General features: G+C 44.9%; 1 protein-coding gene across 1 annotated transcript in view; it reads left to right on the top strand.

Annotated features, from left to right (window-relative positions):
* FBXO16 (F-box protein 16) overlaps nt 1–16,705 on the top strand; it is an 88,923-nt gene that overhangs the window by 31,329 nt on the left and 40,889 nt on the right. The window contains 2 exon segments of the mRNA XM_068142928.1: nt 2,526–2,690; nt 3,577–3,782. Coding sequence (XP_067999029.1) covers nt 2,526–2,690; nt 3,577–3,782 — 371 coding nt within the window.

Genomic DNA, 16,705 nt, shown 5'->3' with positions numbered 1-16,705 from the left:
CCTAATGCAGGGGTGTATTCTGACTTGGCAGTCTGCTGCCAAATGCTTTGTGATGTTTGTATGAGACTGAATGCACAGATCCTAAAATAAGCCAAATTGGCCAAGACTTGCAAAAACGAAAAAGTAATTTTAGATGCTCAGCTGTAAGGCATTTAAAATGTGGCACTTCACAAGACTGACTCTTCCCAAGAAGGAAACCTAGTACTTTCTGAAAATAGTGTGCTTTTAGAATCATAGAATCACAAAATGTTTTGATTTGGAAGGGATGTTTAAAGGTCACCGAACCCAACCTCCAAAAAAGTTTCAAAGTACCTTGCACTGTGCACAAAATCATTAAGTATTTTGATATTGTCCTAGTTGCAAAGAACTGCACATGATGCTTTAAGAAAACCAGATCCTTTAAAATGCTTCAGGGTAAAGTGTCAGATGAGAAGAAGCAGAAAACTTAACAGACGTGCCTTTGAGCACAGCAGCTACAGCTTCAGCCTTTTGCACACAGTGGCTAAGACTCCAAAAATATGTTTGCATGAGATAAAATGCTGTGAGGTGATACCCAAAGGAGTTCTGAATGGACAAGTTCATCATAAGCCAGCACAGTGCCCTTTGTGGTCAAGAAGGAATATGGCTTTTCTGGGGTATGGCCAGCAAGTCAGGGTGGTTCTCCTTCTCTAGGCAACCACCAAAAGAACAAAAGGACACAGTCTCAAGATATGCCGGGGAGGTTTAGGCTGGATGTTAGGAAGAAGTTCTTCACAGAAAGAGAGATTGGCCATTGGAATGGGCTGACCAGGGAGGTGGTGGAGTCACCATCACTGGAAGTGTTTAAGAAGAGACTGAATAAGGCACTTGGTGCCATGATTTAGTTGATTAGGTGCTGGAACGTGTCCAGAGAAGGGCCACGAGGATGATCAGAGGGCTGGAGTGCCTCTCCTATGAGGACAGACTGAAGGAGCTGGGGCTGTTCAGTCTGCAGAAGAGAAGGCTCCCAGGTGACCTAATTGTGGCCTTCCAGTATCTGAAGGGGGCCTACAGGAAGGCTGGGGAAGGACTTCTCAGGATCTCAGGTAGTGATAGGACTAGGGGCAATGGAATGAAGCTGGAGGCGGGGAGATTCAGGCTGGATGTGGGGAGGAGGTTCTTCACCATGAGAGTGGTGAAGCCCTGGAATGTGTTGTCCAGGGAGGTGATTGGGGCCCCGTCCCTGGAGGTGTTTAAGACCAGGCTGGATGAGGCTCTGTCCAGCCTGATCTAGTGTGCAGTGTCCCTGCCCATGGCAGGGGGGTTGGCACTAGATGATCCTTGTGGTCCCTTCCAACCTTGACTGATATTATGATACTATGATTAGATGGTGTTAGGTGATAGGTTGGACTTGATGATCTCAAAGGTCTTTTCCAACACGGTCTATTCTATTCTATTCTATTCTATTCTATTCTATTCTATTCTATTCTATTCTATTCTATTCTATTCTCCTTTGCTCTGCCCTAGTGCCCTGAACTAGTGCCTCCATGTCTGTGGTACTGGATCCATTCTGGACTCCTCAGTATGAGAGACAGGAAACCACTGAAAAGAGTCCAGCAGAGGCTACAAAGGAGATGAGGGGACTGGAATATCTCTCACATAAGGAATGGCTGAGCGACCTGGGGCTGTTAAGCCTGGAGAAGTCTGAGAGGGGATCTTCTCAATACTTATCAGACTCTTCAGTGGTGCCCAGTGACAGGAAAAGGGGCAAGGTACACAAACTGGAACTCAGGAGGTTCCATCTGAACAGAAGGAAAAACGTCTTTCCTGTGAGGGTGCCAGAGCCCTAGAGCAGGCTGCCCAGAGTGATTGTAGAGTCTCCTTCTCTGGAGAGATTCCAACCTGCCTTGGATGTGAGCCTGGGCAACCTGCTCTGTGTGACTCTGATTTAGCAGGGGGGTTAGACTAGATGATCTCCAGAAGTCCCTTCCAGTTCCTACCATTCTGGGATTTTGCAATTAAGTTTAGATACTGGTGACATTATTACAGCACTAACATATTACTCCATATAATATTATGAATACATCAAAATCTTAGCTTGTTTAAAGTTGCTCTGGTATCTTTCTCCACCATTTCCTGTTTTATATGGCTGTAACTTATGCTTTTCATTTACAGGCACAGAGAAGACAGGTTAGGAAATTAGTTACTTAGAAAGAAAGGTCTTGTGTCACATCACTTGAGAGATGCTATTATAAACATGGCAGTGCCAATAGATGCTGTTTGTGCAGGAAATTGCCCCAAACAAGTTGAAAATTTTCCTCTTGGCTCATGATTTTTGGAATATTTCACCCTGTGCTGGAGATAACTAACATTTAGGCACTGGGCATGCCATGAAGACCTTGAATGGTTTAACTGGCTTAATGAAAGGTTTAAATAGAGCACAAACAGTGTTGAAGAATTGTACTAGTTTAAGGACATAGGGGAGTTACACCCACAGCACAGATCTGTCTAGCTGCAATCTTGGATGCTTGAAACCCTAAAGTTTTCAACTTACTGGTCATTCCCAGGTGAGCTGGAACTGGAAGTACTTGTCTGAACTGGATCAGCTCTGGATGCTGAAATGCGTGTGTTTTGGCTGGTACATCAACTTCACTCCAACTCCCTTTGAGCAAGGAATCTGGAAGAAACATTACATTGAGATGGTGAAAGAGCTGCATGTCTCAAGATCAAAGGTACATACCTGCCACCTCTAGAGATGTTCAGGGCTAGTGATAAAACTGGGCTGGTGGGGTTCCTAACCCCTTGGCCTCTTTATTTGTCTGTAATCTCCCACCAGTGAAATAGAAGATATATAATTTTAAATTAGAATCTAAACTCATGTGTTGCCATTTTCCCATCATCCATCCCCAGTAAGGAGGAAGTTAAAATCTCACTGGTTAGGAGAAGCAATCACTAAGGTCTCACTCTGCTATCCATTCAGGGTATTCTGGAGTAATCCTCTAAGTTTTCCTTTCCAGCACTCAAGGCTGCTCAACTCTGTTTTTTCCCCAGTTTATAGAGCATATGATAGCTTGTGTCACTCTGATAAGCACAGTGAGTCAGCATCACCCCTGCTAACATTTCAGAGTCAGTTTACCTGGTGGAAAGCCAAAAAAACCCACCCATTATGTCTTTTATAGCCCTTGTTGTTGTCTCTTTCTTCTTTGAAGGTGGCAGAACCATTTTGGGGAGGTGGAGCATTACTCATCAGCCACTATTTTCTCCTGACATTCACTGACACCATCTTGGTTTGCAGGGCCAGGAGAGTGGGATTCTACTGCCCCAAATTCAAAACTCAGCCCTCTAGTTTTAACAGGCTCCCTTGCAGACTCTCTCTGTAGTCAACCCAGGGAATCCAATGCATCTCAAAAGCAGCTCAGGTCGTCTTAATACAGATTTTGGGCCATGGACGATGGCATGCACTGTCAGGTGCCTCTGGCTGTCCAATGACCATCATGAAGTCTGGAGAGACTGATTTTCACTTAATACCCAACACTTAAAAGTCTAAAGTTAAGCAAAATACATCTTATTTTCATTATAGGTTAAAATGTATTTTCTTCTTTTAATCTCTCTTATTAGACTCCTTCAAAGGATGAGTTTGTGGTTATAGATGTGCAACCAGTAAGAAGCAACACCCCAGAGACAAAACTTTCTGTGCCAGGAAGTAGGGCAAACAAGGAGAAGAAAAAGCTGCTGCCATGGCGTTCATCAGACAGGCACCCTACAGACACCATCTGATTCAACTACCTCGACAACTACCACCCCATCGAGCAGGCCAGGCAGGCGTAAGAGCTTCAGTTCTACCCTTTTGCTTTTCCTGAGACATGGGGTATGTCTGTGTCCTCTGCAAGCTCACTCTGCCTGTGCCCCAAGATGCCTTCAGAATCACAGAAACATTCAGGTTGGAAAAGACCCCCAGAATCACCAAGTCCAACCAATAACCCTGCTCTACCAGGTTCACCCCTAAAACATATCCCCAAGCACCGCATCCAAACAACCTTTGAACACATCCAGGGTTAGTAATTCAACCACCTCCCTGGGCAGAACATTCCAATGCCTGACCACTCTTGCTGTGAAAAAAATTTTCCTAATGCCCAGTCTAAACCCACCCACTCATAGCTTGAGGCCATTCCCTCTTGTTCTTTCACTAATTACCTGTGAGAAGAGACCAGCACCGGCTCTCTGCAACATCCTTTCAGGTAGTTGTAGACAGCAATGAGGCCTCCTCTTTTCCAAACTAAACCACCTCAGCTCCTTCAGTCAGTCTTCATAAGAATTATTCTCCAAGGCTGCCCAGAGAGGCTGTGGAGTCTCCTTCTCTGCAGAGATGCCAAACCTGTTTGGATGCAATCCTGGGCAACCTTCTCTGAGTGACACTGCTTTATCAGGGAGCTTGGACTAATAGTGTGGCCAGCAGGAGCAGGGAAGACATTGTGCCCCTGTACTCTGCATTGGTTAGGCCACACCTTGAGTACTGTGTCCAGTTCTGGGCCCCTCAGTTTAAGAAGGACATCGAAACACTTGAACATGTCCAGAGAAGGGCAACAGGGCAATCAGGAGAAGTGTGGCTAGCAGGTCGAGGGAGGTGATCCTCCCCCTCTACTCAGCCCTGGTGAGACCCCACCTGGAGTACTGTGTCCAGTTCTGGAGCCCCTATTACAAGAGGGATGTGGAGGTGCTGGAACGTGTCCAGAGAAGGGCCACAAGGATGATCAGAGGGCTGGAGCACCTCTCCTATGAGGACAGACTGAAGGAGTTGGGGCTGTTCAGTCTGCAGAAGAGAAGGCTCCGAGGAGACCTAATTGTCACCTTCCAGTATCTGAAGGGGGCCTACAGGAAGGCTGTGGAAGGACTTCTCAGGATCTCAGGTAGTGATAGGACTAGGGGGAATGGAATGAAGCTGGAGGTGGGGAGATTCAGGCTGGATGTGAGGAGGAGGTTCTTCACCATGAGAGTGGTGAAACCCTGGAATGGGTTGTCCAGGGAGGTGGTCGAGGCCCCGTCCCTGGGGGTGTTTAAGAGCAGGCTGGATGAGGCTCTGTCCAGCCTGATCTAGTGTGGGGTGTCCCTGCCCATGGCAGGGGGGTTGGAACTAGATGATCCTTGTGGTCCCTTCCAACCCTGAAAGAAACTATGAAACTATGAAACTATGAAACTATGAAACTATGAAACAAGGCTGGTGAGAGGCCTTGAACACAAGCCCTATGAGGAGAGGCTGAGGGAGCTGGGATTGTTTAGCCTGGAGAAGAGGAGGCTCAGGGGAGACCTTATTGCCCTCTACAACTACCTGAAAGGTGGTTGTAGCCAGGAAGGGGTTGGTCTCTTCTGCCAGGCAACCAGCACCAGAACAAGGGGACACAGTCTCAAGCTGCGCCAGGGGAGGTTTAGACTCGAGGTGAGGAGAAAGTTCTTCACCGAGTGAGTCGTTCGTCATTGGAATGGGCTGCCCAGGGAGGTGGTGGAGTCACCGTCCCTGGAGGTGTTCAAGAGGATATTGGACGTGGCACTTGGTGCCATGGTCTAGTCATGGGGTCTGTGGTGACAGGTTGGACTCGATGATCCTCGAGGTCTCTTCCAACCTTAGTTATATTGTGATACTGTGACTAGACAATCCCCAGAGGTCCCTTCCAACCCCCACTGTGGTGGGATTCTGTGATTCTGTTACACACCTGTAATGGTAAGAATGAGAACAAGAGTCTGTTCAAGAGCTTTCAGGTAAAACTGTGTGGTTGAGAGTAATATATAGTTTTGCACATCAGAAAATGAATCAGAGAGTGAATTACATGTGATAAAAATAATTCTATCACTTCAAAGACCTTCTGGCTGAAAAGAGATTTAGATGATTGAATGGGGGTACAGATGTACACACTATAGAACATTAATTAATTAATTAGTAGTGTTTGTATCTACACTGCCTGGGATAGAATGCTTAGATGTACCAGTTCTTGAGCTCCCAGGATTATCTGATTAGCAACAGCCAAAAGAAAGGCATTTTCACCCCAGAATACACTTTTGCACGTTGACTTGTGTTAGGACTGCCTCATATTTTCCTTTGACATATCAGAGACTTTCATAATCTTAGATTTGTGGTCAGATTTCTGGGCATTAACAAGCATCAGCAGGAGCAATGGGAAGGAGGCTGAAAAGGCCACCTGCATGCATCATTCGGCCCATTCGGCAGAACTAGATGATCCTTGTGGTCCCTTCCAACCCTGAATGAAACTATGAAACTATAATTAAAAACAAAAGAATTAAAAACACACCCGCATAACACAAAATTTTTACAAAACTGCGAAACCAACCAGTTAGACCCCATCCAGAAAAGAGTTGGTCTAACCAATCAAACCAATCATCTACCTTTAATTTATTAACTCCATCTTTAAGCATTTGTATACTAACATGGACAGATTCAGAATGATCAGACAAATTCATGCAACACATTCCTTCAAAGTCTTCACAACCATGTCCTTGAGCTAACAGCAAAAAATCAATTGCAGCACAATTTTGCAGTAATGCGTGCTTCAATGATCTTTGATCTAACAATAACCCTTCTAACACCTGAGTGGTAACATTTGCGTTTTTTACTGACCAACACGCTAATTTTTCTACTGCACTCAAGACTTTTCCTGCAGCGGCACCTGGCACACTTACAAAGGCTCTCATTGCATACCCCCATAATTCCACTTGGTCATTACAATTTGATGGTAATTGCTCAATCGTGCATTTTTTCCACAATAGTCACCATACACGTTACATGGTCTTCTGGGACGAACGTCAGTCCAACCTGCTGAGAGCCCAATAATCGCAGTTCTTCAGGATCATACAGTAACCGCTGAGTCAGTCCCTTAATCAATAATGTACTACAATTTGCCATTTCACTCTCATTACTACAACTATTACTACTATAATTAACAAACATATTTACATCAAATCTGGGTATCCCTATCAGACACGTCTGAAAAGGTTCACCCACAGTCTGTAAGCTCAAACAAAATTCATTACTGCCTGTCATGTTGGGCCATGTTACCTATACAAGGCACAGAGCTGGCATAATACATGGTCAAAGATAACAGACATTGTAAAGAAGAACTTAGATCTTAACAGTTCCGATCTTTACATTTCACTCTTCTTATTGACAGAGAAGACTTGATTATGCCTGAACACATTGCACACAGAGTTTGAGGCAGAAATGCAATCCTTAGCACTGTCTTTTACAATCTGCTTTAGGGTTATGTTGCATCTTTATTTTCTCTAGGATGGTCAAAATTCATAAATTGTTTAATGGTAGCAAGATTTCTTTAATCTGTAAAGGTAGATCTGGCCAGGCTCTAGCTTCACAGACAGAAAGCTTGCAGGCAATCAGCAAGAGCAAAAGAGCTTCATTGCTTTGCCCAATATAAAATTACCCATAGTTTTTGCTCATCCTAGTAATACTGATCTCTTATTGGTACCATTAAAAAACCTTTTTATTTTTGCTATGGGGTATTCTCTCTTCCCCCCCCCCTTTTTTTGTTTTGTTTTGTTTTTTTGTTTGTTTGTTGATGTTTTCAACCAAAAATGAAAATGCATGCTGTGTTGTTATGAATTTTGATTTTCCCTCTAGGTGTGTAAAATTATAGCAAACTGGTGAGATAACATATAAGTCCCTATGAACATTTTCTCTAATCACACAACAATCAACCAACCATAATATTCAGGCCTAATTCACATGATGCTGTGTTACATTCTTCTGATTGATGCTTTTGATCCCACATTATCATAACAGTTATTGTGATCGATGTTCGACTTCATGGGAAATGCTGTTTCCTCTTAGTCTTGATTCTTCTGCACGTTAGTGAAGGAATAGTTGTTAAAATTAATACCTATTTACTACAAACCTTAACTTATGCTAATACCAAAAATCCTTAAAACCTTAACAGACTATGTTAAAATTAATCCATCAAATCAGTGTCTAAAAAGAAATAAAATTGTTACATTAACTAAAAAACACTTTCCAAAATTAAAACCTGTTTATACATTCCTTAACTATATTACATGGAGCTCCTTTGAAATGCCTATAGGCACACAATTAAAAAAGGTTCGAACCAAAAGAAAATCATACAGTGTGAACTCATTACAAAGTACTTACACCTTACTGCAATTACTATGTACCAAGTACCTGTAAATATCAAATGCTTACTTATTCATTATGCTTATTAGAAAAACTTAACAAAACTCTAAATAACAAAAAACATGGTCGACAGTAGCCGTACCAGAAACCGCTGGGGGGGGGGGGGGAGGGGGGTGCTGAGGTTAAGACCACACCCAATTGCTGCATCACGTCCCGGCCCACCAAAGCATTGATTCCATTAGGCAATGGCATAACTGTAACTGTAATTAAGGCCTGTTTTCCTTCAATCTTCACTACAATTTTGTGACTACTCTGCATTACTGCTTGAGCTCCTCCAACACCTTCTACTTCTCCTATTGCTGGCTCTAAAGGCCAGTGTCTCGGCCAGTGTGCATTACTCATGATTGTGATGTCAGCACCAGTATCTAGCAGGCAAATTAATTTCACGTGCTGAGACCCGTACCAAAATTCAACACCAGCGACTGGCCGTCTTCTCATTGGTATAGTTAAGAGAGCCAGTCCCCCTGTGGATCCAAAGCCTTTGTCACCTCGTACAGGCTGATCGCATGCCATTGCCACATCACAACACAAATAACACCACTGTAATCCGCATCAATTACCCCTGGCAATACCATTACCCCTTTAACACCCATAGATGATCGACCCATTAACAATGCTCCTACAGGCTGACCATTGATGTATATAGGTCCCTTTACATTTGTTTCCACTTTAATGGGCCGATTATCTATTAAGGTAGCATCTACTGCTGTTGCCACGTCCAAGCCGATGCTCCCTCTGGTTGCTGGTTGTAAGGCTGAGGTGTCGTTTTCATTTCTGCGTCCTGCTGGTAATAGACTGGAGCTGCCACTTGTGTCCCGGCGCGGCGGCTCTTCGCGCTGCTCTGGCCGTTTCCCGAACTTTGACATGCATTGGTGGAATGAGAATTACTTTTACAATTATCACACCATACAAATTTCACTCTACATTGTGATCGGATATGCCCTTCTTTACCACACTTATAACATCGTATCTTCCTTTGAAAAACATCCCCTTGTTGCCCCCTCGTATTAGCCTTTAAAGGAGCTAAGGCTGCCAATATTTGGCTTGTGACTCCGCAGCCTCTTCCAATTTCAGTGATCGTTCAGCCAATTTGTGCATAGTATCTATGAGAAAAGCCTGTGGACCAGAAGGTATGTTAGCTGCTCTTTCCAGCATCTCCTCAATTGTGGCCCCCTGTGGTAAATTTACCAACACTGATTTTGTTTTTGTATTAGCTCCTTCAAAAGCTACATTTTTTAACATATAACCCTTTAAATAGTCAGGAATATCCGAATTACTCATTGCCTCACATACACGATCTACAAATTCTGCAAACGACTCTTCTGGCTTTTGTCTTAAAGACATATAGTGCGGCCTTTTAGGGTCTGCTTGTACTCTTTTTAATGCCTTTTCGGCACATTCCATTGATTCCTGAAAGACCGCAGGATCACTTCGAATTTGTCGTTCAACACCAAACCATTGTCCTGTTCCCATTAATTGTTGCGCTGTGACTCCAGCCAGAGGATCCCCCTGCTGCCGTTGTGTATTCTCTGAAAGCTGACAAAACTGACCCCAAAACTTATCAAACATGATCATTTGAGAAGGAGTCAAAATCATTCTCATCAGTGTCTTAATGTCCTCTGGAACCAACAAATCACTACCCCAGATATACTGCAGCATTTGTCGGGCAGGCTCTCTGTGTAGCCCGCTTTCAGCTACTGTTGCTCTCAATTGCTGTAAAATCTTCCAGTCCAAAACCTGATAGTGTCCTTGATTATGATCAATATCATACGTTACAGGAAAACACAATACTTCAGACAACTCAGCAGCCACATCGTAACATCCATTTTTCACAGCCTCCTGAGCAATCGCTTTCCAGTTAATTCGCACAACCGCTCCCGAGCTAGGTTTCTTCTCCGTTTTATTTTCTAAGAGCATTTCTTTTCCCTGGGAACTTTCTAAAATCAGTTTTTGACACATGTGCTCCACCAACTTTTCTAACTGAGACGGAGAAATAGATAACGGTGTCTCCTTCTGATTTACTGTCTCAGTTTGTGATTCTACGCTGTCGTTCAGTTCAGCCGAAGCCCCCACTGCCTTGGCCAGGCAGGCTGCGCCTGGGGCTAGGTCATTAGGCGCCTCGCTGAATTCCATCGGTGGGGGTGGAGGTGGAAATTCAGGTCTTGCAGGGCACGGTATTGTGCGCTGTGCCGGAGGCGGCCCTGGGCGGTATTTTTCAAACACATCATTCGGTCGCAATTCAGATACAACTGGCGCTGCATCCCGTTCTGACAAATTCGCAGAAACTGCAGCAGCCATTCGCTGTTCCAGTTCATAGGTTTTAACACAGTTCATGCATTCTCGCCACGACTTTTGCAGCTTTATAGCAGTTTTATCACCATCTATTACCAAGTCCCACAACTTGTTCCCGTACTCTCTCCAACAAGCTTCATCAAAATAACTATCTCCGCTAGGGAAATGCCCTAAAGCGGATCCACGAGCCAAAAGCCCAGGAATTACTTTAGACGATATGTCCGCCTTACGCTTTTCTAAAAAGCACTGCAATAAGGAGAGCGCTCCCTCTTTGTCCATATTCACCGACGTCCGGCAACTTCACTGCCGCGTTCCGGTACCCGCCGGTGTCCGCTGCTCCTTTTTTGTCCTGATTGCACACTTTCCCATAATTCTTGACCTATTTTTTGCCACTGTTCTTTTGAAAAGAGCTGTCCTGTGGACGATAAAAGTCCACGGCGCCGGCACCAAAATAGAAAGTCTGTCAGTTCTTGCCGGGAGACAGAATGTCCTGTCTTTTTGGCTATACTAAATAGCCCATCTATAGTTGCCGTTTCTATCGCTGATACAGCGGAACCCATCCCGAACCAGACCGCAGTCTGCCTGACTCACCGGTCAGCCGTGGCCACGTTTCTTCTTATTTCTTTTTCTTTTCCTGCCTCTCTCGAGCAGCCGGGATCTCTACCTTCTCTCGTCCGCTTCTCCGTCCTGGAGGATCTCCAATATCACGTCGGGGGTCACCAGAATGCCGCGGCCAGGTAGAGGGGAGCAAATATACCGATACGATATACTATCAAAAGACTCCGTTTATTGCACACACAGTGACTACTTTTATACAGTTTTCTTCTTTCTTACATGCAATCAGGCACTGTTCATGCATCATAGGATTGGACGGCTCGCTTTGTCCACGCGACGAGCACGCATCAAGGCTTTTCTTCTATTGGCTCACAGCTACTTGCGTGTTCTTGCTTTGAACTCCAGTTCTGTGGTTAACATCATCCTGATTTACACCTCTCTGTGTCCAAGTTCATTATCTCACCTCCTTGTTATCTCAGTTCAGTTTCAGGTCAAAACAGGGTGTATTTCATATTCTGGTATAAACATGTTCTATTGCCCAAGGGCTGGCCCCAACACTGCCTGACCAATGCAAATGGTTGTAAAGTAGAACAAAGAAACAAGATAAAAATCTCTGCCCTGTAATATGTAGGCTCTTACTTCAGATTAGATTAATTTATGGAGCTCAAGGGCATGACAACCACTCTTCATGTAAAATGAATGTTGGAAATAGTGAAATCTATATAAAATGAGATTCCTAGGACAATAGGAGTGATTTCCCAAACTACAGGGTTTTGCAAAGGTAGTCTGGGAGAGGAAATGGGTTTTGCTGCAGTTGGAATGCATAGGAAGAGGAACAGGGATTTTCTCTAGGTCAGGAGCAGCAGAAAAAGATGCAGCAGAACTGGGAGGAAAGCAGCAGAAAGCCTAAGTGATGGCTGAGAGGAAAGAACTAGAGAGTGCCACTTGTTGAGCAGCAGGTTGACCAGAAAGCTGCGAGCCAACAAACCATTCTTTCCGTTTGAGTCCTGCTGTGCTGAGAAAAAAACACGCACTTTTTGAGATTTCTTTGTGAATAAACAAGACTACATCAAAAGAATACCTTAATGCCATCATCAAAGCAATGTGTGAGACGAGTCACTGGCTACTTCTTTGAGAGACTAGTCATAGAATCATGGAATCAGAGTCACTGGCTACTTCTTTGAATCGAAGTTAATCTGCCTAATGTCAGGCAGAGAGGTAATGAAAAAACAAATTTTTCCTAGCTCTTGGACACAGTTAAAATCTCCTCTGAGCTGGCCCTCACTCTGCACCTGCTTTTGGTCCAAAGAGAGTTGACGACTGTTTATCATAAGAAGGTGTCCACACTGCAGCTGAAATATTGTCATTTAAATGGCAGAATTGTCATCTGTTTCTTTGTTGGCCTTCTGAGAGGAGTCATTAGCTACACACTCCCTTCCAAATCACACTGCTATGAATTCATAGCAGAGAAATTGCACTTGCTTGGTCAAAAAAGGTGAAATGTGGGAAGTGCAACAAGCTACAGCAAATTCTCAGTTATGCAGGGGAGCAGAGATTAAGGGAGTCCTGAGAGAGGTAACACAAATCATATACTTTGGGCTGGAAGACTATAATTGGGTATTTACCTTTGAGAAAAACAAACATATCAATTTCTGTAGAGGAACTGGGTGAGGGTTTGGCCTGGGTGCTGGTGCTTTGTGTCACTGGGGAGCAGAATCATAGAATGCTTTAGGTTGGAAGGGACCTGAAGTCATTTAGTCTAACACCCCCCCCAGAGTGCAGGGACATCTTCAACTAAAGCAGGTTGCTCAGAGTCATGTCCAACTTGACCTGGAATGTCTCCAGGGGTAGGGCTTCTACCACCTCTCTGGGCAACCTGGGCCAGGGTCTCACCAACCTCAGTGTAAAACATTTCTTCCTTCTATCTGAATGAAGTCTTAATCTCCCCTCTTCTAGTTAATAGCCATCACGCCTTGTCCTGTCACAACAGGCCCTGATAAAAAGTCTGTTCCCAGCTTTCTTATCAGGTCCTTTAAGAACCAAAAGGCCACTAGAAGTTCTGCCTGGAGCCTTGTCTTCTCCAGGCTGAACAACCCCAACTCTCTCAGCCTGTCCTTGTAGAAGAGATGTTCCAGCTCTCAACTGTAACACCATGCTACAGCTGCACATTGCCCCACAAATGGCAGAATGGTGTTAATTTGTGATCTGGATGATAATCAAGACTCAAATGTTTTGGGTTTTTTTTCCTTTCTCAGAAAGGCACAAGCTTGTAATATAAAATCTGAATTGCATCCAAGAGCCTCAGTGAAAAACACCACTGCCACATGAAGGAGATGGGACTGAGATCTCTGAACATGTTCACAGAGAGATTATTTAGATTGGATGGGATGGTGTGGGAAAAACTTCAGAGTCACTGAACAGTGAAATTAAGAATAGCAACGATCAGATGCATAGTCAAGGGAGTGGTGAGCAATGGAGGAGAAATCCAGACAGGGACTGAATTACAAATTTCCTGGAAGGTGCTATCAGAATCCCTTGGTAGAATGATAGCTATGACTTTCAGTGTTGCTGCACATATGTGTGTGATTTATCATAAGGATGACTTCTGGAAGGTCTGGTTTGGCTCCTGCCTGCATTGGCCAGGTAGCTTTTTGTTTATATACAAACAAAATAGAGAGCAGTAAGGATGGATTTGTCTCTTTGGGCACAAAGCAATATTGTGGAGGTAAGGTGAAAGATTTTTATCTCATGTGTGAAACGAAGGTAGCAAATTTTCTCTGCGATGCTGATCTGCCTGGAAAGCTCCAGGAGGGGGCATTTCTTTCCGTCCATGCATGTACAGTTCTGCTGGAAAGCATCTGGTGTTTGTGCTGCTCATTGCCAATAAATCAAAAGATTTGCCTCCCACTTTATCATGAATAATGAATTCTGATTCTAGCCTAGTGCTGGCCCCCTGCCAAGATTGTGTCCTTATGCCTCAAGAAAGAGCCCTGCTTCTTCTCATGACAACAGCTCAGCCGAAATGCAGGTTCCTTCCCCCCAACCAGCTCAGGCTTCTGGAAGCCAGCACTAATTCAGTTAGATAATTTATGGACATAGGCTGGCTCTAAAAACAGTTGCATATTGTACTGCAGTGTTTACCCAATGAGAAAATAATTACTTTCAGTAATTGTTCTGTCAGCAGCCTGGGCCCAGCTTCTGACAAAACAAGAGCTCACTTGTGTGAGAAGGACATGGTGTTCTGCTGTCCTTCTGAATCCTAACGCTTGTCTCTTGCTTTTCATCTCTCAGAATAGCCAGCCCAGTGCTGGCTGCCCATGAGGCTTATGGGAATGGAAAACATTCCTTAAGGGAGGAAAGCAGGGTGAGAAACACGAAGTTCACAGTATCACCAAGGTTGGAAGAGACCTCGAAGATCATCGAGTCCAACCTGTCACCACAGACCCATGACTAGACCATGGCACCAAGTGCCACGTCCAATCCCCACTTGAACACCTTGAGGGATGGTGACTCCACCACCTCCCCGGGCAGCCCATTCCAATGACAAATGACTCACTCGGTGAAGAACTTTCTCCTCACCTCGAGTCTAAACCTCCCCTGGTGCAGCTTGAGACTGTGTCCCCTTGTTCTGGTGCTGGTTGCCTGGGAGAAGAGACCAACCCCTTCCTGACTACAACCACCTTTCAGGTAGTTGTAGAGGGCAATGAGGTCTCCCCTGAGCCTCCTCTTCTCCAGGCTAAACAATCCCAGCTCCCTCAGCCTCTCCTCATAGGGCTTGTGTTCAAGGCCTCTCACCAGCCTTGTTGCCCTTCTCTGGACATGTTCAAGTGTCTCGATGTCCTGCTTAAACTGAGGGGCTCAGAACTGGACACAGTACTCAAGGTGCGGCCTAACCAATGCAGAGTACAGGGGAAGTATGACTTCCCTGCTCCTGCTGGCCACACTATTCCTAATGCAGGCCAGGATGCCATTGGCCTTCTTGGTGACCTGGGCACACTGCTGGCTCATGTTTAGGTGGCTGTCGATCAGCACCCCCAGGTCCCTCTCCATTTGGCAGCTCTCCAGCCACTCTGACCCAAGCCTGTAGCTCTGCATGGGGTTGCCGTGGCCAAAGTGCCCGGCACTTGGACATGTTAAATGCCATCCCATTGGACTCCGCTCATCTGTCCAGTTGGTCGAGGTCCCTCTGCAGAGCCCTTCCACCCTCTAACTGACTAACATCTGCTCCTAACTTGGTGTCATCTGCAAATTTGCGGATGATTGACTCAATCCCCTCATCCAGATCATCAATGAAGATGTTAAAGAGGATGGGGCCCAGCATGATCCCTGGGGGATGCCACTGGTGACTGGCCGCCAGCTGGATGTGGCACCATTCACCACCACTCTCTGGGCTCGGCCCTCCAGCCAGATCCTAACCCAATGCAGTGTGCTCCCATCCAAGCCATGGGCTGAGAGCTTGGCCAGGAGTTTGCTGCGGGGGTGATGTGGGTTGGAAGGGTAAGGCCAAGAAGCCTCCTCCCTTCCCCCTTGTAAGGTAAAGGGAAAGAAAATTGAAGGGAAAGGGAAAAAAAACTCACAAGCTGAATTAGCAAAGCAGTGGAGCTTTATATTTACAAAGCAATGTAGGGTATGCAGGGGAATATTTACAAATTTACAATATCTACAATATATACAAAGATATACAATAAAGTAACACAGAAATGAGAGTAACCCCCCTTGCCGAGGGGTTCCCCACCTCCACTCTCCCCTCTCTCCCCCCCCTTTCCCCAGAGTAGGTCAGAAAAGGGAGAAAGAAGAAAGAAAGAAGTTAAAAGCAGTTTTGTGTTAATTTGAAGCAGTTAATACAGGCCTTATCAGGTTTGTCAGTTTGAAGGCCGGAGCCTTGGCAGAAAGCCCAGCACAGAAAGCTGCTGCCTGAAGAAGAGGTGGAAGCAAGACTGAAGATAAAAGTGCTGGAATGCCCAGTTCACTCCCAGTTCAGAAGGTGCTTCCTCCCACTTCACCAATGAAATTAGTTTAGATTATTCCTTCCGTTTACCAACTTCCGTCCACCATATTCCCTTTCTTAAGGGTTCAATGTCAACCGGTCACAGTCCACCCCTTCTAAACAATTTCATTGGCCGTTCATACTGTCCATCCAATCCACAACGACATTTACAGTTCGTGAGTAAAGTTCATAGTCCATTCCAGCTATGCTCAGATGTAGATGATTCAAAAGTCCAAGAAAATCAGAAAATGAGAAAAATGGAAAACAGTTTGTTTCTTCACCGGTGAAGCGAAGAAAAGGGAAACAGGGAATTTCAGGGTCTCTTACTTGACTCAGGGCTCTCAGGGATCTCAGGGTTCATGCACCGTAGATTCCTCGTTGATTCTTCCTCTGGGCGTGATGTAGATGTACAACAGTTTGAAATCAACCTCTTTCAGCTAAAGTTAAATTTCTTTGTGGAATACACTGAATTTCACCATTCTATTGCATTACCCAATAAGTGTGACCCGGACCTTCAGCTGAAACCACCCCTCGGACAGGTTTAGCCTCTCCTGAGGGAGAAAATACCCAAACAGTTTTACCTAACAGATTCTTTTCTCTAACAACAGGAACTCTATCACCTTCTACTTTGCGTAGCAAATCTGAATGTGCAGGTCCAGCTCGATTCACTGAACCTCTACTATTTACCAGCCAGGTTGCTTGTG

Source organism: Melanerpes formicivorus, unplaced genomic scaffold, assembly GCF_026170545.1.
Source record: "Melanerpes formicivorus ecotype bairdi unplaced genomic scaffold, bMelFor1.0.p_v2 SCAF_9, whole genome shotgun sequence".
In the NCBI taxonomy this organism is placed as follows: domain Eukaryota; kingdom Metazoa; phylum Chordata; class Aves; order Piciformes; family Picidae; genus Melanerpes; species Melanerpes formicivorus.
Note: the sequence above shows the minus strand (reverse complement) of the source record. Positions and strands in the feature narration are given on the sequence as shown.